This window comes from Neofelis nebulosa, chromosome 2 (genome assembly GCF_028018385.1).
Source record: "Neofelis nebulosa isolate mNeoNeb1 chromosome 2, mNeoNeb1.pri, whole genome shotgun sequence".
Classification (NCBI taxonomy): domain Eukaryota; kingdom Metazoa; phylum Chordata; class Mammalia; order Carnivora; family Felidae; genus Neofelis; species Neofelis nebulosa.
The window spans coordinates 192,236,142-192,263,971 of record NC_080783.1 but is presented as its reverse complement, the minus strand read 5'-3'; the positions used below and the strand labels follow the sequence as shown (position 1 = coordinate 192,263,971).

At 41.1% G+C, this 27,830-nt stretch overlaps 1 protein-coding gene and 1 long non-coding RNA gene across 8 annotated transcripts in view; one reads left to right on the top strand and one right to left on the bottom strand.

Moving 5' to 3' along the window:
• The window catches only part of LOC131504978 (uncharacterized), a 29,955-nt gene extending 27,499 nt beyond the window's left edge, over window positions 1-2,456 (top strand). The window contains exon 3 of the long non-coding RNA XR_009258219.1: window positions 861-2,456. This is a non-coding gene — a long non-coding RNA (uncharacterized LOC131504978). The remainder of the gene's footprint in view (window positions 1-860) is intronic.
• Window positions 1-27,830, bottom strand: part of RHBDL2 (rhomboid like 2) — a 53,698-nt gene that overhangs the window by 7,900 nt on the left and 17,968 nt on the right. For 6 of the 7 annotated variants that reach the window (XM_058717991.1, XM_058717986.1, XM_058717989.1 and 3 more), the window contains 4 exons: window positions 21,527-21,793; window positions 17,280-17,428; window positions 13,839-13,951; window positions 1,041-1,141 (listed from right to left, as the gene is read on the bottom strand). In XM_058717991.1, coding sequence (XP_058573974.1) covers window positions 1,041-1,141; window positions 13,839-13,951; window positions 17,280-17,428; window positions 21,527-21,772 — 609 coding nt within the window. In that variant the 5' untranslated portion in view covers window positions 21,773-21,793. Of the gene's footprint in view, window positions 1-1,040; window positions 1,142-13,838; window positions 13,952-17,279; window positions 17,429-21,526; window positions 21,794-27,180; window positions 27,321-27,830 lie in introns of all 7 variants that reach the window. The other variant, XM_058717987.1, reaches the window with a different exon arrangement.

The following is a 27,830-nucleotide window of genomic DNA, read 5'->3' as shown; positions in this document are numbered from 1 at the left end:
TAAGAGTTGGTCCAGGGGCGCCTGGGTGGCGCAGTCGGTTGAGCGTCCGACTTCAGCCAGGTCACGATCTCGCGGTCCGTGAGTTCGAGCCCCGCGTCAGGCTCTGGGCCGATGGCTCGGAGCCTGGAGCCTGTTTCCGATTCTGTGTCTCCCTCTCTCTCTGCCCCTCCCCCGTTCATGCTCTGTCTCTCTCTGTCCCAAAAATAGATAAAAAACATTGAAAAAAAAAAAAAAAATTAAAAAAAAAAAAAAAAAAAAAAAAAAAAGAGTTGGTCCATTTTGGTAGCCTTAATTTTGGCAGGATTTTGAATACAGACAGAACAAGGTTTGAGGGGTGCCTGGGTGGCTCAGTCACTTAAGCATCCAACTTCGGCTCAGGTCACGAGATCAAGCCCCACATTGGGCTCTGTGCTGTCAGCACGGAGCCCACTTCGGATCCTCTGTCTCCCCATCTCTGCTCTTCTCCCACCCCTCCCTCCAAAATAAACATTAAAAAAAGAAAAGAAAAGAAAAAGGTCTGAAAGGAGGTATATGAAACCGTTAACAGATACTGTATTAGAGATTTTGACTTTCTATTTTTCAATTAAAAAATTTTTTGGGGGGCGCCTGGGTGGCTCGGTCGGTTAAGCGTCCGACTTCGGCTCAGGTCATGATCTCACGGTCCGTGGGTTCGAGCCCCGCGTCGGGCTCTGTGCTGACAGCTCAGAGCCTGGGGCCTGTTTCAGATTCTGTGTCTACCTCTCTGTGACCCTCCCCCGTTCATGCTCTGTCTCTCTCTGTCTCAAAAATAAATAAACGTTAAAAAAAAAAAATTAAAAAATAATAATAATAATAAAAAAATAAAAAAATTTTTTTTTTAGTATTCGTCATTTTTGAGATCAGGAAATAAAAATAAAGATTAAAGATGAAAGAAAAGTTCTGGTGCCAAGAAGGAAGACAAGTGCTCCGCGAATATTGATAAATGAAGATACCATGATTCCCAAATACCAGTTATCGTTTAAAAGAAAAAAGTCCATAGATTCCATTCCCAAAGTTCTTACCACTAGAACATTCATAAAATAGCCTCCCATCAGAGCATAGACTCCTCCTGAAGCACCCACAAGATATCTGAGTGGGTCAAAAATGGAGCTGGCAAGGGACCCTAAAGAAAGAAAAACACAAAGGATCAGACATAACTGTAAGAATCATGAAAAACAAGTCTATAATGTAGAAGTTGGGACGTTTGGACCATTACCATATTAACAAGCAACAAATTTATTCTGTTTGTCCCTTCCATACTATAAAGGTATAGACGCGTGGGCTAACTACCTCCATTTTTTCTGAAATATTAAACAACATGAAGACAGAATAACAAGAACAAAAAGCACAGACTCTGGAGCTCTGGAGCCAGAATTACCAGCTGTGTGACTTGAGCGAGTTTCTTAACCTCTCTGCGCCTTTGTTTCCCTAAAAAATTGAGATATTAATAGAACTTACCTCAATGCATTGTCGGGGAAGTAAATTAGTTGATGTAAACACTGCCTGACGTGTTATGTACTTATTAGTTATTGTTTCAAAATATTGCATACCTTTAGCCAAAACTATCAAAATACCTGAGACATTCCAACATTTTTTAAAATGTTTGTTTACTTTTGAGAGAGAGAGAGAGAGAGAGAGAGAAAGCAAGAGGAGCAGAGAGAGAAGGGAACAAGCTCTGCCCTGACAGCAGGGAGCCTGGTGCAGGGCCCAAACTCATGAACCCAGAGACCATGCCATGAGCCGAAGTCGGACACTCAACCGACTGAGCCTCCCAGGCTCCCCGATATTCCAACATTTTGTTATCTAATGGCTAGCTTTCTCATGGAGTCAAGATGTGGCCTCAGAACCCTTCTCAACACAGCATTCAATCAGATCCACCAAGAAAGATGAAACTGTTTACTAACCCAAACAAGACTTTAAAACCACTTTATGCAAACTCTAAGATGTTCTCTCTGTACCGCTCGGTTCTACTACTCAATTTTTTGCTTTGAAGACCCTCCTTCATTCCTTAGGATACTATGTAATAGCTACATAGTGCAAGAAGGACAAAGTGGCCTTAGGAATCCTACAAACAGAGGAGTAAACAATTACCATAAGATGCAGAATAAAACAACTACTGTGATTTCTTAAATGTAATGAATTTGCTATGGAAGCACTTAGGAAGGAATGACTTTTTCAGCAGAGGTGTGGAGGCCCTGGCACTCTGAGAAGGAGGAGATAACATTTTGGTTAAACTCTAAAATATCTTTGGGGCACCTGGGTGGTTCAGTCGGTTAAGCACCGACTTCGGCTCAGGGCATGATGTCACTGTTCGGAAGTTCGAGCCCCACGTCAGGCTCTGTGCTGACAGCTCAGAGCCTGGAGCTTGCTTCAGTTTCTGTGTCTCCCTCTCTCTCTGTCCCTACCCTGCTAGCATTCTGTCCCTCTCTCTCTCTCTCTCTCAAAAATGAATAAATGTTAAAAAAATTAAAAAAAAAAAACCTAAAATACCTTTAAGATTTGGAAGGAAAACAAAGGAGGAGAAAATATTCAGAACTTAGGGAACTGGAAAAGCAAAGGCATAGAAACAAAGGTATATGGATGACTAAAGATCACTGAGTCCAGTAGGGTTAGGGCAGTGGTCCTCAAATGTTAACCTTCAGACTAGGATTGGAGTGATTGCATCTTAATCACATGAGTAATTTATTTTTAAAATACAGATACAGGGCACCTGGGTGGCTCAGTCGGTTGAGCGTCAGACTTCTGGCATAATCTCGCAGTTAGTGAGTTACAGCCCTGCATCAGGCTCACTGCTGTCAGGGCAGAGCCCACTTCGGATCCTCTGCCCCGCCACTACCACCACCCCCGCTCATTCTCTCTGTCAAAAAATAAAATACAATAAAATAAAATAAAATAAAATAAAATAAAATAAAATACAGATACAGGGGTGCCGGGGTGGCTCAACTTGTTACACGACCTACTTCAGCTCAAGTCATGATCTTACGGTTCGTGGGTTCGAGCCTCATATTGGCTCTGGGCTGGTGGCACAGAGCCTGCTCTCTCTCTCTCTCTCTCTTTCTCTCTCTCTGCCCATCCCCCACTCAGTCACTCTCTCTCTCTCAAAATAAATAAACTTTGAAAAAATAAACAAAATAAAATACAGATACAAATGTCCACTTCTGGCCATGATGGAGTAACAAGGATAAGATTTTCTCTCCTGCTTGGAACAGCTAAAAGCACTGGACAAAATGAAACAGTGATCTCCAAAATATTGGACATCAGATGAGAAAGGACAGTAAACCCTCAGAGGCAAGAAATAAATGAGGTGACTTTTCCGATCGCCCAGCTTACTGCCTTGAGAGAGAGGATTACAGGCTATAATGTGTGAAGGGGGAATCCAGGTAGATCTCAGTGAACTTTAAGTTGATGAGATAGAGTTTGAAGTCCAGATAGTAGGGTGCCTGAGTGGCTCAGTAGGTTGAGTGTCCAACTTTGTCTTAGGTCATGATCTCACAGTTCAAGGGTTCGAGCCCCATGTTGGATTCTGCACTGACACCTTGGAGCCTGCTTCAGATCCTCTGTCTCCCTCTCTCTCTCCCCCTCCCCTGTTCGCATTTTCTCTCTCTCAAAAATAAATAAACATTAAAAATAAGTAAATAAGGGTCACCTGGGTGGCTCAGTCAGTTAAGCGTCAGACTTCAGCTCAGGTCATGATCTCATGGTTCATGGGTTCAGACCCCACGTCAGGCTCTGTGCTGACAGCTCCAGCTTGGAGGCTGCTTCAGATTCTGCATCTCCCTCTTTCTCTGCTCCTCCCCTGCTCTCACGTGCTCTCTCTCTCTCTCTCTCCCCCTCTCTCAAAAATAAACAGTAAAACAAATATTAAATAACTAAAAAATAAATAAAGTCCAGATAGTGCTAGGCAGCTGGAATTTGCAAGAGAGACCACCAGAGAGGAAAAGAGCTGCACAGAGAGAGGCATGTGAGGAAACTACCTGAGCCAAGGAAAGTTCCACCAGAAAAGAGTAAAGGGAAGAGTAAGTAGCTTTGCTCTCACAGCACCAGAGAAGCTAAGTAACTTTCCAAGCTAGAAAACTGCATAATTCTTGGGGCATTGGTTAAAGTACACAGAAGAGTCCTGCACCAGTAGTGGGTAACAGCACTAAATATGACTCAAAAACACAGTTTCAAAAACAAAAAACAAAACAAAAAAAACACAGTTTCACCTTGCAAATCTTATCAAGGTTTCAAACTACTTCCAAGTAACCGTGTTCCAGAACACATTCAAGGAATATTTATAGGAATACAGTAATATTCACCATCCAAAGGTTAAATGTCTAGCATCCAAACAATAACTATCAGACATGCAAAGAAACAGGAAAATACGACCCATAATGAAGAGAAAAATCAATCAATTCAAACCTCCCAAAACTGACACAAGTGTAAGTTTTAGCAGATAATGCTAATAAATAATTATTACAACTGTATACCATATGTTCAAAAGTTAAGTAGAGACATACAAGATATAAAACACCCAAACTTTTAAAGATGAAAACTACAGTGTCTTGGGGCACCTGGCCGGCTCAGTCAGAAGAGCATGTGACTCTTGATCTCAGGGTCATGAGTTCGAGCCCCACACTGGGTGTAGAGATTAATTATGTACATAAATAAATAAAACTTCCTTTAAAAATAAAGGAAACTATAATCTCTAAGATGAAAAAAAATAAACTGGTTGGGCTTAATTACAGATTAGACATTGCAGAAGAAAAGATTAGCAAACATGAAGATATGGCAGTAAAAGCATCCAACATGAAACACAGAGAATAATATTTTTAAAAAGAAATATAGCATCAATGATCTGTGGGTCGATTTTAAGCAGCCTATTAAACACATAATTAGAGTCCCCAAAGCAGAGGAGAGAAGTCACGTACAGAAAAAATAATTGAAGAAATTATGGCCAAAATGTTTCCAAAGTTTTATGAAAACTGTAAACCCACCAATCCAAGAATCTCAACAAATTCTAAGCACTGGAAACATGAACAAAACTACATCAGGTCACAACAAAGTCAAATTGTTCAAAAGCAGTGGAAATCTTAAAAGCAGCCAGAGTAAAAAGACATGTTTCATACTGAGGAACAAAGGTAGCAGATTTCTCATTGGAAATAATGCAAATGAGAAAATAGGAGAGCACTGTCCTTAAACTACTGAACAAAAAGTACAGTCAAGCTAGAATTCTATGCCTAGTAAAAATATATTTCAAAAGTGAAGGCAAAATAAGAACTTTTTTCAGACACACAAAGGCTGAAAGAATGGATAACCAGCAGACCCATAGAAGAAATGTTAAAGGAAATCCTCAGGCAGAAGGAAAAACATCAGATGGAAATACGGAATTACACAAAGGAATGAAGGGCACCGGAAGTGGTAAGAACATGGTCGAACCCACAAGATTTTGACTTATGACTTAAATCCCTATAGAAGAGGGGCGCCTGGGTGGCTCAGGCGGTTGGGTGTCCGCCTTGGGCTCAAGTCATGATCTCACCGTTTATGAGTTCAAGCCCCAAGTCGGGCTCTGTACTGACAACTTGGACCCTGGGGCCTGCTTCGGATTCTGTGTTTCCCTCTCTCTCTGCCCCTCCCCCAATCGCACTCTGCCTGTCTCTTTCTCTCAAAAATAAATAAAAACATTAAATAATTAATTAATTAATTTAATAAGAAACCCTGTAGAAGATACCTGTTTAACAGTTTACCTACTTAACTACTAGAAATAATAAGTGAATTTGTCATCCTTGGAGGATACAAGATCAATGTACAAAAAAAAAAATCAACTTTATTTCTATGTCATAGCAATGAGGAATCAGAAATGGAAAAATTTTTAAACAGTACCATTCACAGCTCATCAAAAATATGAAATATGGAGTTAAATCTGACCCCCCCCCAAAATGTGCAAGGACTGACCCTGAAAGCACAGTTCCTAATATTTGAAAAATGATAAATCATACTTCATCGAAACTTTAAAACTCCTATTCTTCAAAAGATACCATTAAAAGCATGACAAGACAAGCAACAGACTAGGAGAAAATATTTGCAAGTCATATATCTGATGAAAGACTTACAATCAGAATATACATTATTATATATAATAAGAAATACAATCCAATTTTAAATGGGGCATAAGATTTTTTTTTAAATATAATTTGAGAGAGAGAGAGAGCACATGCACATGGGGGAGGGCAGAGAGAGAGAGAATCTCAAGCAGGCTCTACATGATCAGCACAGAGTTTGACACTGGCTCAGTCTCCCAAGCTGAGATCATGACAGGAGCCGAACTCAAGATTCAGATTGTCAACTGATTGAGCCACCCAGGTGCCTCTAAATGGGCATAAGATTTAAACAGATACTTTACCAAAGAAGGCAGGTGGATAGCAAGCAAGTGCGTGAAGATGTTCACCATCATTGTTAGGAAATGCAAATTAAAACCCAGTGAGATCCCATTATATACCCAATAGATTGGCTAAAATTAAAAAGAACGATGATACCAAGTGTTGCTGAGAATGTAGAGGAGCTGGACCTTCTGGTGGAGGTACAAAATGGTACTATAGTTGACCGTTGAAGAACACGGGTTTGAACTGCTCAGGTCCACTCTTATGCAGATTTTTTTTCCCATTAAATACAGTACAGTACTGTGAACGTATTTTATCTTCCTTATGATTTTTTTTTAAGTTTTATTTATGTGGGGCCCAAACCCACAACCCCAAGATGTTTTCTCTGGTTTACTCTATTGTAAGAACACAGTACATAATACATATACAAAATATGGGGGTGCCTGGGTGGCTCAGTCAGTTAAGCACCCAACTTTTGATTTCGGCTCGGGTCATGATCTCATGGGCTTTGCTCTGAGTGTAGAGCCTGCTTGGGATTCTCTTTCTCCCTCTCTCTCTCTCTGCCTTCCCCTGCTCATGCACCCACACATTCTATCTCTCTATCAAAATAAAGACTTAACATATATACATACATATATATTGTATGTATATACGCATTATTTGACTGTTATCAATAAGGCTGCAGGTCAACAGTAGGCTATTAGTAGTTAAGTTTTGGGGGAGTCAAATGTTATATGTGGATTTTCAACTGTGTGAGGGGGGTCAGTGCCCCTACCCATCAAGTTGTTCAAGGGTGAACTATACCAGGTATCACATAACCTAACAATCTCACTTACAGATATATATCCAAGAAAGCAACACAGAAACTTGTACACAAATGTTCATAGCAGTGTTATTCATAATAGCCAAAAAGTGAAAACAAACCCAAATGTCCATCATTTGACAAATGAGTAGAACAAAATGTGGCACAACCACACAACGGAATATTGTTCAATAATAAAAAGGAATGAAGCACTGATATGTGCTACAACATTGGTGAACAATGAAAATATTATGCTAAGTGAAAAATGCCAATCACAAAGGGCCGTATATGGTATGATTCTATTTATATGTAATATCCAGAATGGGCAAATCTAAAGAGACAGAAAGTAAATTAATGGTTGCTTAAGGCTGGGGAATGGGGTATGGTACAGGGTTTCTTTGGCAGACAAAAATGCTGTAAAATTCAATTGTGATGATGGGTATATAACCTTGTGAATTAAAAAAAAAACCCACATTGAATTATATACTTTTTAAGTTTATTTATTTATTTATTTTGAGAGAGACAGAGACAGCACAAGTGGGGGAAGGGCAGAGAGAGGGAGAGAGAGAGACTCCCAAGCAGGCTCTGTGCTGGCATCCCAGAGCCTAATGTGGGGCTCGAACCCACAAAACCATGAGATCATGATCTGAGCTTAAACCAAGCATTGGACACTTAACTGAGTGAGCCACCCAGGCATCCCTGAATTATAGATTTTAAATGAATGAATTGTATGATACATAACTTACATCTCAGTAAATCTACTTTAAAATGTTACCAGTCTCTTAAATGTTAAACATATCCTCTGATAGGACCCAGCCATTCCATTCCTAGGTATTTACCCAAGAAACCCAAAAATATTTGATTACACAAATACTTTCGTTACCCAAAAAAAAACTATCTGATACACACAAATGTTCTAAGTAGCTTCATTTGCAATAGTCCCAAACTGAAAACAACCTAAATGTCCATCAGCAGGAGAATGGACAAACTGTGGTATATCCCTGGCAATAAAAAGGAATCAACTATTTAAAAAAATTTTTTTAATGTTTGTTTATTTTTGAGAGACAGACACACAGAGTGTGAGCGGGAAGGGGCAGAGAGAGAAGGAGACACAGAATCCAAAGCGGGCTCCAGGGTCCGAGCTGTCAACACAGAGCCTGACGTGGGGCTCAAACCCACCAACAATGAGATCATGACCTGAGCCAAAGCTGGACGCTCGACACACAAAGCCACACAGGTGCCCCAAAAAGGAATCGACTATTGATACACGGAATAACATGCGTAAATCTCAAAATAATTATCACAATGGACCGAAGCCAGACAAAAATAGAGTACATACTCTATGATTGCATTTATATAAAATTCTAGAAAATACAAATTAATCTATAATGATCAGTAACTGCCAGGGAAGGGACAAGGAGGGGCAACAGAGAGAGATTCCCAAGGGTCATAAAGAGCAATGGATATGTCTATTATCTTGACTGTGGTGATAGTTTCCTGATTGTATACACATATCAAAACTTACCATATTATATACTTTAAATGTGTGCAGCTTATTATATGTTAATTATACCTCACTAAATAGAAAACAAGACAAAAACACAGATCCCAGGGCCATATGCCCAGAGATTCTGATTCAGTAGATCTGGGTGGGATCTGGGTCGCTTTAGCTAGGACAAGCTCTCTAGGTGATGTGATGATCAGTCAGCCTGGGGAACACGGGTGGGACTGCAGAACAGCACTTCTCAGTCTTAAATGTGCATACAAATCACCTGTGGATGTGTTCGAATGCAGATTCTGTTAGTGGGTCTGGTGTGGGGCCCAATAGTCTGCATTTTTAACGATCTCCCAGGTGATACCAATGCTGCTGCTCCGTGGACCACCTTTGCCAGGAGCAAGGATGGGGAAACGAAAATTATTTGACATATTAAGGAATCTAGAAAAAAAGCAACGGTGTGTACTTATCTCCAAACTCATCAAGTTGTATACATTAAATATGTACCGATTTTTGTCTGTTCATTATACCTCAAAAAAACTATTTAAAAAAAAAACATTTTACATCAAGTTCCCCCTAACCTCTTCATGTATAATTTCTTTTTTGGAATATTAATAAAGATTATGCTTTCCAAGAAAAGGGAAGAAGTGAAAGGCAATGGGACCACATAGTGGAGGGTAACAAGCAATCTTGGATGTTTTGACTTTCTTCTGGGCACTGGCAATGTTTTAGGAAGCAAATAATACCATCTAATCTATGCTTGAGGAAGGTGACCCAGCCAACAGTGTGAAGGGTAGACTGGAATGGCAAAGAGATACCTGCCAAAAAGCTGTTGCAAAAATAGGCAGAGGATGTGAACAGGTTATTCACCTTCTCTCTTCTCTCCCTCCTCTGAAACCGAGGAAAGGCTGAGTCCACACGTTGAAATCAAGCTGCAGGGGAAATGGGCATTGATGCTAGAGCCAGGCAGGACCCCATCAGCACAAAGGTTTTCGAGGATGTACACAGGAATGGAAAAACAGGTGTGCGAAGCAATGGAAACAGAAGGTCGAAAAACAGGATCCACAAAAGTAGGAGGGAAGCAGGATGGTGAGCTGTGTCACTAAGCATTTGCCAGTTCTATGCCTTTAACACATCTCATGAATGCTTCCTGCTCTGTGGCCCCACTCCTCTGGGACATATGAAGGGAGAACTCCATGCGACAGTGGAGGCAAAGATCACACTCCTGCGTCTGCAAGCCAAGGGGTGCCAAGGACTGATGGCCACGGCCAGAAGCCAGGGGGAAGAGAGGAAGGATTCTCCCCCACAGTATCAGAGGAGAGCATGGCCCTAATGACACCTTGATTTCAGACTCCTAGCCTCCAGAACTGTGAGGCAGTGTGGTTCTGTTGCTTAAACCATGCAGTGTGTGACTCTTTGTTATAGGAGCCCCAGGAAACTTATACAAGCACCCACTGCAGTAGAAGTATCTGAACTTATTTATGGACTTAGTACATGTATACACGTACTACTATGAACTTAGTACGTGTATATACGTACTACTATACTAATGCAGGTTTGTTAATGGTGGGTACATTTTATTGGTTTTCTTTCATAGACTAGTATTTTTTTTAATATAAAAATAGAATTTTTAAAGGATGAAACATTGACTACATGATATTTTTAAATCATTTCTACTTTATTAATGGTACAAAAATGTGTATCAAGCCATGAAGAGACAAGGAAGAGACGTAAATATATATTGCTCAGTGAAAGAAGCCAATCTGAAAAGGCTGCATGCTGTATGATTCCAACTATCTGACATTCTGGAAAAGGCAAAACTATGGAGACAGTAAAAGGATCAGTGGTTGCCAGGGGTTGGGGGTGGGGGGTGAATAGTGGAGAACAGAGGATTTTTAGGACAGGGAAAATACTCTGTATGATACTATAATGATGGATACGTGCCTTTACACATTTATCCCAAACCATAGAATGTACAATGCCAAGAGTGAACTTTTTTCTGGATTTTGGGTGATTATGATGTGTCCATGGAGGTTCATCAATTGTAACACATGCCCACTCTGTTGGGGGATGTTGATGATGGGGGGCTATGCATGTGGAGGGGGCAAGGGGTGTAGGGGAAATCCTTATGCCTTCCTCTCAATTTTTCTATGAACCTAAAACCACTCTAAAAAATCAAAATAACTTATAAAATCTTTCAATGAGATTTTTAAAATAAGCCTCATTCTTTTTTTAAAATCCTCATTAAATATCACAACCCTGAAGTACAAAGGTATACTTCTTTTTATTTATTTATTTATTTATTTATTTACAGATACAGCCAACTGATTTTTGACAAAGGCCCAAAAAATTCAATGAAGGAAGTAGAATTTTCAATAAAAAAAAAAAAAGAATCTCAATCTAAACCTCACATCTTATACAAAAATTAGCCAATTCAAAAAGGGGTCACATATTTCAATATAAAGTGTAAAACTACAACTTTAGAAGATAACGGAAAATCTTCAGGACCTAGGCTAGGGCCCAGTGAAGAATTCTTAGATATGACCAAAAGCATGATTCATAAAGGAAAAATTGATAAATCAGAGTTAATCAAAATTAAAAACTTCTGCTCCATGAAAGATTATTAAAACAATGCAAGGACAAATACACACTGAGAACAATGTACCTGTAAACTACATATTCAGTAAAGGGCTAGGATCTAGAGTATGTAAAGAACTCTTAGGATTCAATGGTTTAAAAAAATCTGATTAGGAAATGGACAAAAGACATGAACAGGTATTTCACTAAAGAGGTTATACAGATAACAAGGAAGCACACAAAAAGGTGTTCAACATCATTAGTCATTGGAGAAAAGCAAATTAAGACCATGATATCACTACACAGAGCACAGCTAAAAATAAGAAAGGTGACAGCACCAAATGCTGGTGAGGATGTGGAGAACGGAATTACTTATACAATACTGGGAGGAATGCAAAATGGAACAGCCATTCTGGAAAACATTTTGGCTGGTTCTTAAAAAACTAAATATGCAACTACCATACAACCTAAAAACTGTGCTCTTGGGCATTCATCCTAGAGAAATGAAAACCTATGTTCACGAAACTCTGTACTTCTGTTCACAAAAACCTGTACACAAAGGTTTCTAACAGGTTTATTTGTAATAGCCCCAAACCGGAAACAACCCAGGTAGTCTCCAACGAATGAAGGGTTAAACAAATGGTGGTACATCCATGCCATGGAATACTCCTCAGCAATAAACATGAATGAACTGTTGGGGCACCGGGGTGGCTTGGTCGGTTAAGCCTCTGACTCCTGATCTTGGCTCAGGTCATGATCTCACAGTTTATGCGTTCAAGCCACATGTTCGGCTCTGCACTATCAGCACGGAGCCTGCTTGGGATTCTGTCTCTCCCTGTCTCTGCCTTTCCCCTCTTTGTGTTCCCTCTCTCTCTCTCAAAATAAATAAATAAACTTAAAAAAAATTTTTTTTAATTGTTCAAAAAAAAAATGAATGAACTAATGCTATATGCAACAACCCACATGAATCTCCAGAGAATTATGCTGTGTGAAGACAGCCAATCCCAAAGGTGATATATATATATATACATATATATGGAATATATATACACATGTATGTATATATATGTATATATACATATATATTCCATTCATACAACATTCTTGAAGTAAGAAAATTACAGAAATAGAGAACAGATTAGTGGTTGTCAGGGGTGAAAGAGAGTGTGGGGTGGGAAAGAAGAGAGTATGGCTGTAAAAATGCAACGTGAGGAATCCGTTGTTTTGCACCGTGGCTGTATCAATGTGGATCTCCTGGTTGTGATACTGTACTATAATTTGCGAGCTGTTACCATTGGGAGTAACTGGTTAAAGGATACATGAGATCCCTAGGTATTATTTCTTGTAACTGTGATGTAAAAAGTGTAACTTAAAAAAAAAAATGTTTACAATAAGTAAATAAGTGGATGGATGGAAATTCTAATATTTTCTGCTCAGACCAAAGTGGGTCATCTTAAGGCACACCCAGTTTCAGAGATCACAGGCATATGCTGCTAGCTCCTACTGAGGTTTTGGGCCCCTCCAGCTCTTCTCTACATTCTCTTCAAGCTTTCTTTCTTAAATGGAAATTTGCTCATGTTACTTCCCATGATCACTAGTCTGACACATTGGGCCTTCATGATCTGGCTGTAGGTCTCTCCCCAATATATGTGCCCGGACACCAAACTACACATGACTTCCAACTGTACAAAACCCTGTCTGACTGAAATACCTGAGGACAGGCACAACGACTTCTATCTGCTTATCTGTTTTGTTTTGTTTTGTTTTGTTTTTTTGAGAGAGCTCATGAGCAGAACAGAGGCAGAGAAAGAGGGAGAGAGAGAATCTTAAGAGAGAATCTGCAACCCAGCATGGAGCCTGATGCTGGGTTCAATCTCAAAACCATGAGATGATGATCTGAGCCAAAATCAAGAGTTGGACACTTAGCCGACTGAGCCACCCATGTGCCCCTCTATCTGCTTTTTTTTTTTTTTAATCTTTATTTACGTTTGAGAGAGAGAGAGACAGAGTGCAAGCGGGGGCGGAACAGAGAGAGAGAGAGAGACACAGAATCCAAAGCAGGCTCCAGGTTCTGAGCTGTCATCACAGAGCCCGACATGGGGCTCGAACCCAGGAACCACGAGATCATGACCTGAGCCAAAGTCGGACACCCAACCAACTGAGCTACCCAGGCGCCCCTCTATCTACTTACCTTACCTCAAATATTTTAATTCTAATCAACTTCTTTCTTTTTTTTTTTTTTTTTGAGTTTATTTTACTCACCATCTTGAGATCAAGAGTCACATGCTCTTCTGACTGAGCCAGCCAGGCAACCCTCAAACTTACTTTTTTCTTTTTTAAAGCTTTATTTATTTAAGTAATCTCTACACCCAACATGGGGCTCAAACTCATGACCCTGAGATCAAGAGTCACATTCTCTTTTGACTGAGCCAGCCAGGCGCCCCTAATTAATTTATTTCTAATGCTTATCAAATTCCCTAGCACAGACTAGGAGTGCAATAAATCTTGACTGAAATGTTTATTACTTTTTGCTTTGTTTATTGCTTCCTAAGAGGCACGGATTCTGTATTACCCTCAGAACACTAACCTGCAATCACTCCAGCCAGGTACACCAGCCCTACTCGGAGGCCTTTGTGGACCATTTCCAAGGGAATACCCAACATGAGCTGCATAACAAGATTCCCCAGGATGTGCTGAACTCTGTGGAGATAAACACATTATGAGTAACCCACATAGTTATTTCTTTGGGACATTAACAGAGTAGTTACAGACTTGCTTAACTCAAATTCCATTCTCTAATTTTTTTAGGTGACTTTTTAAAAATAAAATCTCAACACAGACCTTCAATATGTAAGATTAAAGGACATTTTAGAAGTATACATTTATAGGTTCTATTTTATAACAGTAACTGACAATGTCAAACAGAGAGTGATGAGGCTAGCTTAGGGAACATAAACTTGAATTTAGGTTTAGATGACAATTGCCATCTTACGTCAGCCCCAGCATCTGATTTTGTTTCAGTTGCATGGTATTGAGAAAATCCTAATTCACTCATATTGAGTTTAAATTTCAATAGTTTGTTTTGTTTTGTTTTTGTTTTTGTTTTTTTAAAGTAGGCTCCACACCCAAAATGGGGCTTGAAGTCACAACCTCAAGATCAAGAGTCACATGCTCTACAGACTGAGCCAGCCAGGCGCCCCAAATTTCAATAGGTTTTTAAACAACCAGTCTTGCAATCTTAGGCTATTCTTTAATAAAATAGAGATGGCAAGAGAAACCCCTATTCCCACTTCTACATTAAAAAGTCGAAAAACAAAGCTTACCAAAATGAAAAAGAAAGTTTACCCAGTAATATTAGCTAAATTTAGTATCTCCCATTACTACAGTTGGCCTAGAACATAACTGACTATACAGGTGGTTTTTATTATAGTTTTTAAATAGGTAAAAATATTTTTTAAAAAAATTCGTATTCTTTTGCTTGTCAAACTCCATAAGTATCTCTGGAGAATCTCTGAATGTATTTTGGTACATTCCCATATTACAGTAATCCTTAATTTAGTTGCTATGTAGCACAAGACTTTTTTTTTTTTTAAAGAAGATTTCACGTTAAACCAAAAAGGTTAGGGGGCGCCTGGGTGGCTCAGTCAGTTAAGCATCTGACTTTGGATCAGGTCATGATCTCATGGTTCATGGGTTCGAGCCCCGCATCAGGCTCTGTGCTGACGGCTGGGAGCCTGGAGCCTGCTTTGGATTCTGTGTCTCCCTCTCTCTCTGCCCCTCCCCTGCTCACGCTCTGTCTCCCTCTGTCTCTCAAAAATAAATAAATGTGAAAAAAAAAAAAAAAAGGTAAAAAACAAAATAGGTGTTGGATCTTCCACAAAGTGCAAGAGCTTTCATATTTGTTTTAGGGATTGTGTTTTTGGGTTATAATTTACTTAACAAATTACCCAGCAGGGGTTCTCAGGGCACACCCTGCAGAACAGATTACTTACCTCCATGGCCACATGTGCACCCAGCCACAACTATCACTGTCCAAGTCATCTCCAAAGATATCCAAGAAGTAACATGTAACTCAGCACAAAATAGTCTAGCAAGGACAGTTACACTAGTCTTAAGGAGACCTCAGAAAGAGCATTTGGAACTACGTGCACTTTGTGAATTTGAGCAAAGTCACAGGAAGCCATCTCATCTTATCCTTTGGGAACAGCTTGAGGATAAAGTGACCAACAACAACCAAAAAAACCCAAAAACAAAAAACAAAGAATCACCCTCAGCATTCTTTCTGCGGCTCAATATCAAGAGTAGAAGTGGCATAAAGATGAGATCCTGTCGTATACTCGGAATAGAAATCCCAACTTTTCCCAGCCAAATTTTATCTACCCTTCCAGGTACAACTTGAATGCATGTCATCTGTGAGACCCTCCCCATCCCAATCTTTCCATCTTTCTGTTTATGTTACAGTAACTAATCCCATATCCATGTCCTTACCACTTGTCTGCCTCCCGTAGTGATGCCAGGAGAGCTAATGTTGACTTTGCCAACCTCTCCTAGCTAGGGATAGCTGTGTCTCATGGTTCCGGCTAATGAGATGCAGGTAAGAGTGGCGCTGACGGGGGACTGGAAAGAGAGCTTCTTTCCTGACAAAAGGGATTGATGTCACCAGCACCTGGTACTACCTTTCCCCTTCCTGCTTTTAATACCAAGCTACAGCTGCCGACTGGCAACCATGAGAGAAAGGTCAAGGGAAAAGCAGAGATGCCAGCACAGAACCAAGAGTCTTGGCTTCATTAAACTGACGAATTAGCCACATACCTCTGGGCTTCTTACACGGTAAAGAATTAACCTCCATTTGTTCGGGCCCCCATTCGATTTTTGATTACTTCCATCCAAAAGCATTCCTAACTTTTACAACCCCATATGTGACCTGTCCTACGCAGCCTTGAGAAGTCTTTCTGAGGGTCTTATTATATATCAGGCACTGCAAAAATGACATTGTAACCGTTGTCTCATTTAATCACAGCAACATTGTGAGGTCGGTACTTACTACCCCACTTCACAGATGTGGAAACTGAGGCAGCAAGATGTTAAGTAACTACCCTGTAATACTATGTGGCCTTGCATTACTATTTAACTGACTGTCCCCCTCATAATAAAATTTAAATGTGGTACAGGAACCACATTTGTTCAGAACGTGGTAGATGGAAGACCAAACTGAAAGTATCCATAGAAACTGAGCAATTAGCAATTTTGCCCTTGACTTGTCAAGCCTCTGAGCCCTGTGTCCTGCCATGGATACCTATTTAGCCACTGGCCAGAGTCATCCTTCAAGGTCCAGGGCTGGGTAGGTCACGTAGGTGAAGTTGGCCTCATCTGAAGCCCCAGGCGTTCAGTGGGGAGGGTGGGGGCCAGCAGCAAGCTGCTCACTGTCTGCAGTGGGTTCTGAGTCGTGGGTTCTGAGTGAGGTCATAAAAAGACTACTAGCGTAGAAGAAGCTATAAACGAAAACCAATGCCCATTGCTTGTATTATTCCAGACGGAATAAAACAGTACTATACACTCAGCAAAATGCTCGTGAATTAATTCTTTTTAAGTGTGTGGCAGGGGTGGGTAGGGAGAGACTGATGATTCATGTCCTAAAGGGAACATTTTAACAACATCAAACAACATACGTGTGGGAACATACGTGTGGTTGAGTAATGATCGGGTCTCTTCTCATTACTGTTCCTATATAATTACCAGTATTAGGCAGCCATACACAACACTAAGTACACTGGACTGGGGGTTAGCACCAATGGGTTGAGGTTCCAGCTCTGCCACGTGGCCACGTGACCTGGCGCGAGCAATACATCCCCTAAGCCTCAGACACGACGCAGCAGTAATAACACCTGCCTCCTAGGGTTCCTGTGAGGATCCGGCTAGATTATGGACATGTAAGTGTCTTATCAATAATAAAGCACGAACCAAATGTTGGGGGTGACGAGTACTCACAGTCAACCTCCTCCGTCAGCGACTTAATAGCATTCCTTACCCAGCATGCACCAGCATATAGGAGATAAACCTCCAGGCTTCCTCCCTCTTCTCAGGACTGTAGATAAAGGGACTCTCCAGGATGCCTGTGTCCAGGGTGATCCACTGTTTCTGAGGCTTCCACACAGCATAGTAAATAAACACTGCCAGCTGACCGGGAGGGGCAGACAGGAATGTTAACCACCTTCTGCAGAGAGTGGCCCCATTAAAGCCCACGGACACTACCTTGGTTCCAAATGATTAGCTCTCAAGGGGGCCATTCCGTAGCAAGTGCTCAAAAGATGACAGGAATTAAATTTCCCTGCTGCATATCTGCCCACGTAACCGTGGTCATAGCCTACTTCCTCCAGTGAGTAGGAGCGGCCCCACACCAAATATGAAGAAAATGCTTTCTGAGCCCCCTACCCCCCTTAAATACCCTCTGCCCTCATCTTTCCATTCCCATTTGGTCTCTCATTTACAAGGTAATATTAAGTCACTGCTGGCTTCCAAAGAATAGGGAAAGGGAACAATAATAACTTTCAGCCGAGAAGCCTGGCAAACACGACCTTAACCAAGTGATGAAGGTTCACGTCACCAGGGATGCCATGTGGAGGTCCCCTACTCCCTGATGTGATAGGATGAGAAAGGCACTTCACCTCTGCGTGTTCCTCCCTAAAACCCGTAACTCCAGTCTAATCATGAGAAAAACATCAGACAAGCCCGCATTGGGGGATAATCTACAGAATACCTGGCCCATACTCCTCAAGATTATCAGAGTCATGAAAACAAAGCCTGAGAAACTGTCGCAGATTAGAGGACACTGGGGGAACATGACAACTGAATGTGATAACTCTGGGTTGCAGGATACAGAAGGGATAGAAAGAGGACATTAATGGAAAAGCTAGTAAAAATTGATATTAAGGGGCTCCTGAGCGGCTCAGCCAGTTAAGCGTCCAACTTAGACTCAAGTAATGATCTCATGGTTTGTGAGTTCAAACCCCGCATCCAGCTATCTGCTCTCAGCGCAGAGCCTGCTTTGGATCCTCTGTCTCCCCTCTCTCTCTCTCTCTCCCCCCCCCTCTCTCTGCCCCTCCCCTGCTAACGTTCTCTCTCTCTCTCTCTCTCAAAAAATAAACATTAAAACAAGAAAGATTTGAAAATACATACATAGAGGTGTGCCTGGGTTGCTCAGTCGGTTGAGCGACTGACTTCGGCTCAGGTCATGATCTTACGGTTCATGGGTTTGAGCACCGCGTCAGGCTCTGTGCTGACAGCTTGGAGCTTGAAACCTGCTTTGGATTCTGTGTCTCCCTCTCTCTGACCCTTCCCCACTCACGCTCTGTCTCTCAAAAATAAATTAAAATGTTTAAAAAAAATTTTTTTTAAATACATACATACATAAGAACTTTTATTTAAGGGGCACCTAGGTGGCTCAGTAGGTTGAACATCCAACTCTTAATTTCAGGTCAGGTCATGATACCAAGGTTGTGGACTTGAGCCCCACATCAGCATAGAGCCTACTTGAAATTCTCTCTCTCCCTCTGCCCATCTCCCCTGCTCGTGCTGTCTCTCTCTAAAATAAAAAAATTAGGGGCACCTGGGTGGCTCAGTCGGTTAAGCATCCGACTTCGGCTCAGGTCACGATCTCATGGTTCGTGGGTTTGAGCCCCACATCAGGCTCTATGCTGACAGCTCAGAGCCTGGAGCCTGTTTCAGATTCTGTGTCTCCTTCTCTCTCTGCCCCTCCCCCACTTGTGCTCTGTCTCCCTCTGTCTCAAAAATAAATAAACATTAAAAAAAATTAAAAAATAAATAAATAAAATAAAATAATTAAAATTAAAAAAAAATAAAGCTTTTATTTTAAAAACTGATTTTGGAGCACTTGTGTGCCTCAGTCAGTTGAGCGCCCAACTCTTGATTTCAGCTCAGGTCATGATCTTATGGTTGTGGGATCGAGTCCCATGCAGGGTGCTGCACCGACAGCTCGGGGCCTATTTGGGATTCTCCTCCTCTCTCACCGCCCCTCCTCCACTTGCTCTCTCTCTCTCTCTGTCTCTCTCTCACTCGCTCTCACTCTCAAAATAAATAAATAAACATTAAAAAAAAAAAAAAAAACACCCTTGGGGCGCCTGGGTGGCTCAGTCCGTTAAGCGTCCGACTTCAGCTCAGGTCACGATCTCGCAGTCCGCGAGTTCGAGCCCCGCGTCGGGCTCTGGGCTGATGGCTCAGAGCCTGGAGCCTGCTTCCGATTCTGTGTCTCCCTCTCTCTCTGCCCCTCCCCTGTTCATGCTCTGTCTCTCTCTGTCTCAAAAATAAATAAACGTTAAAAAAAAAAACAAAAAAAACACCCTGATCTTTCAGGGTGCCTGGCTGGTTCAGTCAGTAGAGTATGTGACTCTTGATCTCAGGGTTCTAAGTTCGAGCCCCACATTGGGTATAGAGATTACTTATAAATAAATAAATAAATAAATAAATAATAAATAGTTTTTAAAAAGACACTGATCTTTCTGTGAGAGACAAATACCCACAATGGTTGTACAGATTACTTGAAAATCAATCAATCAATCAATGATTTTTAAAAAAGAAACTGATCTTTCTGTCAGAGACAGATATCTTAGCACCCACTTTACGACCCTTCCTGGGAAAACTGCCCTTTCCACAGCACTGACTACAACAGTCATGTTTTGTATCACGTGACCTTATCCTATTATGCCCAATTCCCCCAGACCCCCAGTACTCACACACCTGATTGGACCATGGGCAGGCCAGCCAATCCATAGGCTGGAAGGATAACCTGATAGAGTGTGCCAGGAGTGTTTACTCATTACCCTTTTCTTTATCGGAACCATAAGAGGCTAGGTCCCTATGATGGTTCATTTTATGTGTCAATTTGGCTAGACCATGATACCCAGATATTTGGTCAAAATCATTCTGGATGTTTCTGTGAAGATATTTTTTAGATGAGATCAATGTTAAAATCAATAGACTCTGAGTAAAGCAGATTACCCTCCATAACGTGGTGTCTCAACAAATCAGTTTAAAGCCTTAATAGAACAGACTGACCTCCTCTGAGGGAAAGGGAATTCTGCCTTTGAGGGAAAGTATGACTGCCTTTGAACTACAACTACAGTTCTTATCCCCCTAGATCTCCAGCCTGCTGGCCTACCCTCGATTTTGAATTTGCCAAGCTTCCACAGTTACATGAGCCAATTCCTTAAAATCAATCAAGTTCTCTCTCCATATCTATGTAGAGATGGATGGATGGATGGATGGATAATGTGTGTGTGTTTGTGTGTGTACACACTCGATTACTTCTATTTCTCTAAAGAACCCTGACTAATACCATTCTTGATAAGGAAGTGGAGACATCAGTGGGAATGATCAGAGACTTCCTAATGTCCCTGAAGTCACACCCCGCACACATGCATCTTCTGCCAATTTCTTTTTTTTTATTTTTTTTTAACGTTTATTCATTTTTGAGACAGAGAGAGAGACAGAGCATGAATGGGGAAGGTCAGAGAGAGAGGGAGACACAGAATCTGAAACAGGCTTCAGGCTCTGAGCTGTCAGCACAGAGCCTGACGCGGGGCTCGAACTCACGGACCGCGAGATCATGACCTGAGCCGAAGTTGGACGCCCAACCGACTGAGCCACCCAGGCGCCCCTTCTGCCAATTTCTTTATGAGACATCATGGTGTAGGAGAAAAAGGTAGGTGAGATGAAGCTCAGGAAAAGCCCAGTGCTGGCCCAGTCATACATATGTGACCTTGGGCAATTCATTCCACCTCTCTGAGCCTTGTACCCTTTTCTGGAAAATAAAAGGGCTTACTTGATCAGAGTCTGAAGACACACTACATGCTACCACAGTAGACATCATTAGAGGATTCCATTCTTTTTTTCCCTACTGAAATGTGGCGGCAGCCTATAGTCTATAGAAGCAATCAGTTCATGAGATCAAACCAATCTGTGACCCCAAGATTATTTGGTTTCCAAAGGCCCAACATCTAAAATGAAATGAAGCCACAGAAATAGTAGTCACAGCTGGGAAGGGGACTTGCTTGAAAAATAAAACTCACCCTTGGCTGAAAGTGACTGGGAACATATGAAAGACCTAAGGAGACTTCAGAGAGGGTGAAGTTGAGTTCCGCGTGGGCTGTGCCTGCCACCACCATGCTCTCTTCTCTTCTCTAGATGTGATCGAAGCCCCCGTGTGTTTGCAACTCCCCAGGGGTACTTACACTAGTGCCCACCACCCAACTCACTCACCTCAGCAATGCTGATGGAGATGATGAACACAGGGGGTGGGAGGCAGTTAGCTCTCTCCAAGTATGTTCTTCGAACCTTTTCAGGAAGCATCCATTTTGAGACAACCCTGTGGACCTTTTTATTCTTGAAGGGATCTTTACCTCCCCCATCCTCTCGCATTTCCTTCTCTTCTTCCAGCTCTCCTTTCATGTCTCCATCCAAATTCAGAGTCACATCCTCTATCTCCAAATCGCGATCAGCAGCCATTGTCCTGGGTCTTCCCTCCACCTAAAAGGGACATGAATGTCAAGGAAAAACAGATGACTCTATAGTCCTTGGGCCACAGATCTTTCCTGAGCTGTCTGGTACAACCACTGGTTTGTTTCCTCGGCCTTTCCTGGATATTAATAGAAGGCAGTTGAAGATCTGGTGCCCACATACTCACAATATCCATATCCTCATCCCTAGCATGTAATTGTGACAAAGCAATAGGGTCTCCCCAAATGAGGGAGAGGGCTCCCCGGGGTCACTTCTATCGCCACCACCCAAAGAGTGGACTAGAGCCTTGGAATAGAAACCCTACCTTGTATGTCCCTTCCTTCCCCTCTGCCACTGACTGTTAAGTCAACCATCAGCGTAAGAGATGCCTTGGCCATGAAGTGATGCATCTCAGAGCCCAAACCATACACACCGCATAACTGAACCCAGTCTCGTCCAGCTAAAGTGAATGGTCTCCTTTCCCATTTTAGTTTCATCTCGCTTCTACTCCCAGGCCAAACACAGGTCTCAGATTTCTGACTCAGAATCAAAAATAGTTTACCGAGCATCTACTGTGTATCAGGCACTATGCTGGAGCCTTTCACATCTATTGACTCATTGGACTTCCACAATAACCCCAGGAGGTGGGGATTTGTAGTCCCATTTATGGATAAAAAACTGAGCTGCCCATTCTGCTCCCCAAAAAAGAATCAAACCTACATCTTACCAGCTCTCTTCCTAAACCAGCACTGCCCATTCGGTAGCACACTCGAGTTAGGAAGGCCATTCCTTGCTGGTCCTCCAGGCACAAGGTTAATACCCTTGCTGAAACACATCTCCCCAACGATGCTCTGACATCCAAAGCTCTTGGCTGAGTTCTTCCTAATTTCCACATCAGGTATTCCCTTGAATTCAATCCTCAACATTCAATTATTCAAGTATTTATTCAGTAAACATCTATGGAACACCTACTAGGTATCAGGCCACCATCCCTAGTCCAAAGGGTTGACAATGTAATGGAGAAAACAGAGGTCAATAAAAATCATACAAATAATTGTATCATTACACTGTGATGGGGACACCAAGCAGGTGTATAAGATACCAAGGCAGCATGTCTGTAACAGAGACGGCTGATCCACATACTTTCTTATCCCTATGCCATGTACTGTCCTTTCCCTGTTGGTCTGGTTCTGTTATTTTTTTTTAATGTTTATTTATTTAGAGAGAGAGAGAGCACAAGCAGAGGGAGGGCAGAGAGGGAGGGAGAGAGAGAATCCCAAGCAGGCTCCACACTGTCAGCTCAGAGCCCAATGCGGGGCTTGAACTCACAAAACGTGAGATCATGACCTGTGCCGAAAACAGGAGTTGGGCACTTAACCAACTGAGCCACCCTGGTTAACCAGGCACTCCTAGTTCTGTTATTTTTTACTCCTAGTTAAACTACTTAAATCATTCAAATATTTCTGAGGTCAAAAGTGGGGGGAAGGGCTGGAATAGTGAGGGAAAAAAATGTTGCAAAATAGTTGTAGAGTACAATCCAATTTTTGTAAAAAGTAACATACTGTTAAGACACAGAACAGATGAACAGGAGGGAAGGGAAGCAAAAATAATATAAAAACAGGGAGGGAGACAAAACATAAGAAACTCTTTAAAAATAGAGAACAAACAGAGGGTTACTGGAAGGGTTGTGGGAGGGGGGATAGGCTAAATGGGGAAGGGGCATTAAGGAATCTACTCCTGAAATCATTATTGCACTATATGCTAACTTGGATGTAAATTAAAAAGTAATAATAAAATAAAGTAACAAAAATAAATAAATAAAGTCAACCTCACACACACAAAAAAAGTAACATACTGATACACAGGAAGAAATCTGGAAAATTAACCATGATTATATCTGCATGGTGGGTGGGATTTCACGAGATTTTTGCCTCCTGTGCAGGGGTGGGCCCAGATTTTGCAGAGCCTAAAGTGTAAACAATTTGGGCGGTTTTCCTTGGAAAAAATAATATAAAATTAAAGTTACAAAATATAAAAATTGCAAAAGTAGATACTGGCCTTTGAAGGAGCCCATGCAAATGAAAGAGACCTGAAGTTTATTAGCTTCAGAGGCAGCCTCTGTTTATATTTGATTTTTAAAGGTTTTATTACTATTTTAATTAAAAAACAAAAAACAAATAAAGGTGTGCCTGGGTGGGTCTGCCAGTTAAGTATCCAACCAGCTCAAGTCATGATCTCACAGTTCATGAGTTCCAGTCCTGCATCAGGCTCTGTGCTGGCAGTGTGGAGCCTCCTTGGGATTCTCGCTCTCTCCTCTCTGCCCTTCCCCTACTCAAGCTTTCTCTATGTTTCAAAATAAATAAATAAATAACTTTAAAAAATAATAATAATAATAAATTAGAAAAGAAATAAATAAAGCCATATCTATGACACCTTGACTTGATCCTAAAGTCTCAACTACTGTACTATTTCTCCCCTCCCCTTTGTGGCCTAATATCTTGAAGGAGGAGTCTGTACCCCTAACCAGATGGTCATCTGCATCCTCCATTGGAACTGATCTCCTGAGTTACACCCTTCAAACAAATCCACTTCAAGGGCACCTGGGTGGCTCAGTTGGTTAAACGCCCAACTTCGGCTTAGGTCATGATCTCAGGGTTCGTAAGTTTGAGCCCTGAATCGGGCTCTGTGCTGACAGCTCAGAGCCCAGATGGAGACTGCTTCAGATTCTAGGTCTCCCTCTCTCTCTCTCTCTGCCCCTGCCCCACTCGCATTCTGTCTGTCTGTCTCTCTAATTTATTAAATTTAATAAATTTTAAACATTTACTAATGTTTAAAATAAATAAACATTAAAAAAAAGTTAATTAAAAAAATCCACTTAAGGAGTGATGTGAGTCCCAATCACGCAGGCAGAGCACCGCTGGCATTTCAAAGCACATACCCACGCAAAATCTCACATACTCCTCAGAATAAGCTGAAGTAAAAAGAAGGCAAGGGTTGTGTTCCCAATTCTCCTCATCTTCAACCTTCCTAACAGACCTTCTTTCATTCATCTCTCATCTCAACCATATTTTATTCACTGACTTCCTTCTCACGCCCTCAAGCCACAGGCATCCCCTCTGCGTGCTTCAACAACACTCTTGTCCTGCAATTGGACTTCTCTAACTCGGTGAAGAGGAGCTAGTGGCAAGGTCACTAGAGGACAGGAACACAGGCTTTGACACTAGACAGACTGGGGAATGGCTCCGTCTTATTTTTCTTTGCAACCTCAGGCAATGGCCGCAGGCCTGGTACCATAAACCCTAGCATGGTGGTTGCAAGGGCATGGGGGGAAGGGAGAAAATGGGGAGTTGTCTGATTTAATGGGTGCAAAGTTTCAGTGTAGGAAGATAAAGTTCTGGAGATGGATGGTGTTAAGAGTTTCACAACAATGTAAAAGTACTTAATGCCAATGAACTGTATACTTAAAAGTGGCTAAAATGGTAAATTTTAAGTTATGTATATTCTACCCACCACCCCCAACACACACACACACACACACACACACACACACACACACACTAAACAATAATGCAAAACTTTCAAGGTCATTGCAAAGATTAGATACAGTGTATCACCCATATGTGCTTCATCAATGATATATATATATATATATATATATATATATATATATATTTTTTTTTTTTTTTTTTTTTAAATATGACCCACGGAGCCAGATGACTGGGATTAAAACACAGCTCTACTACATTATCAACTGTAAACTTAGGTAAATCACTTAAATTCTCTGGGCCTCAGATTACATTTTTTTAAATTGTGGTAATATACACGTAACATAAAAATTATCACTTTAGGGGCGCCTGGATGACTCAGTTGTTTGGGCATCCAGCTCTTGATTTCAGCTCAGGTCATGATGTCATGGGTTTGCGAGTTCAAGCCCTGCATTGGGTTCCGTGCTGACAGTGCAAGCCTGCTTGGAATTCTCTCTGTCCCTCCCCAACTCGCTCTCTCTCTCTCTCTCTCTCTCTCAATCTCTCTCAAAATAAACAAGTAAACTTAAAAAAAATTACCACTTTAACCATTTTAAAGTATACAATTCAGTGTCATTAAGTACATTTACGATGTTATGTAACCATCACCACTATCTAGTTCAGGAACTTTTTCATTACCCCAGACAAAAACTCCAAACCCATTAAGCAATCTCTCCATTGCCATCTCTCTCCAGCCGATGGCAACCACTTTTCTGTCTCTATGGATTTACTTATTTGGGGGACTTCATGAAAATGGAATCATACAATATGTGGCCTTTTGAGTCTGGCTTCTCTTAGAAGAAAGTCTTCAAGGTTCATTCCTTTTTTTTTTTTTTTTTTAATAGGTACCACACCCAATGTGGGGCTTGAACTCACAACCGAGATCAAGAGTCATAGGCGGAGATGATGGGTTAAATAGGTGATGGGTATCAAGGACGGCACTTGTTGTGATGAGCACTGGGTGTTGTATTTAAGTGATGAATCACTAAATTCTACACCTGAAACTAATATTACACTGCACATTAACTAACTGGAATTTAATAAATTTGAAGAAGGAAAAAAAAGAGTCACATGCTCCACCTACTGAGCCAGCCAGGTGCCCCAGGACTTCATTCCTTTTAGTATAGTAATTAATTAAGTATAGTAATAATAAGTATAATTAATATAAGTATATAACTAAGTATAATAATTAATATAGTAATTCTATATTTAACTTATTGGGAAACTCTCAGATTCCATTTTGAAGTGGGGATAATGATAGAACTTACCTTGTAGCATTGTTGGAAAGATTGTTGGAGGTAATGGGGGCTCCTGAGTCAGTTAAGCCTCAACTCTTGTTTTTGGCTCAAGTGTTTGGCTCAAGTCATGATCTCACTCATTTTCCCTCTCTCTCTCTCTCTCTCTCTCTCTCTCTCTCTCTCTCAAAAATAAATAAATAAATAAATAAATAAATAAATAAATAGACAAGCATTTTGAAAAATCCTAAGAAAAGATTATTTGAGGTAATGCATGTAAAGCACTTAGAATAGTATCTGGCACATGGGAAACACTCCATAATTTTATTATTAGCTATGGACGGATGAATGGGTGCATGGATGGATGGATGGATGGATGGTTGGCTGGCTGGAAAGATGAAAGGGATGGGCTGAGTCTAGGGCCTATTTTCATACTGCAAGTTACTGGAAATCAACTCATACTGCAAGTTACTGGAAATCAACTCATACTGAATTTATTCTTAAAAATACTTCATTAGGCAGTTTCCACATTACAATAGGTTATATTCAGAAAATTTAGGGAAGAAGAGAATTCCCCTTCCATGTGACTTTTCCCCCAGCAACTTTTCTGAAAAGAAAGTCTTCCTCCCTCCCCTACATCTTCCACCTTCCCACTCACCCGGCCTCCCAGGGACAGACACTAAGTCTGGAGACCTAATTATTGCATTAATTTTCCTTGAATGCTGTTGACTATTTCCAGTTTTGTGACTTCTCACGATTGGCAAAACACAGTGTGGGTTGGAGACTCACAGTGTTTAACTGCAAATATTAAAGCATTTAAAAAATTTTTTAATGTTTATTTATTTTTGAGAGACAGAGACAGAGTGCAAGCAGGGGAGGGGCAGAAGAGAGAGGGAGACACAGAATCCGAAGCAGGCTCCAGGCTCCGAGCTGTCAGCACAGAGCCTGACGCGGGCCTCAAACTCACAAACTGTGAGATCATACCTGAACTGAAGTCGGACATTCAACCGATTGAGCCACCCAGGCGCCCCTAAAGCATTTTAAAAATAAGTTCAACTAGTGATGATTAACATTGTGTTAATAAGCTCTACTGTAAATTGAAATACCATACACGATCACTTTATGAGGAAATAAAATTTTACAATGTTAATATAACTTGATAGCTATAAAAGGAACTAGAAAACTAAGGCTTACATTTCCTCAAAATTTTCTCTTTTCTCCAGACTTCAAACTTTCCAGAAATTTTACAAAGTCAAGCCCACCACTTTAGGTATTTTAATGAAATGTATTTCCTGTGCTGCAAAGATA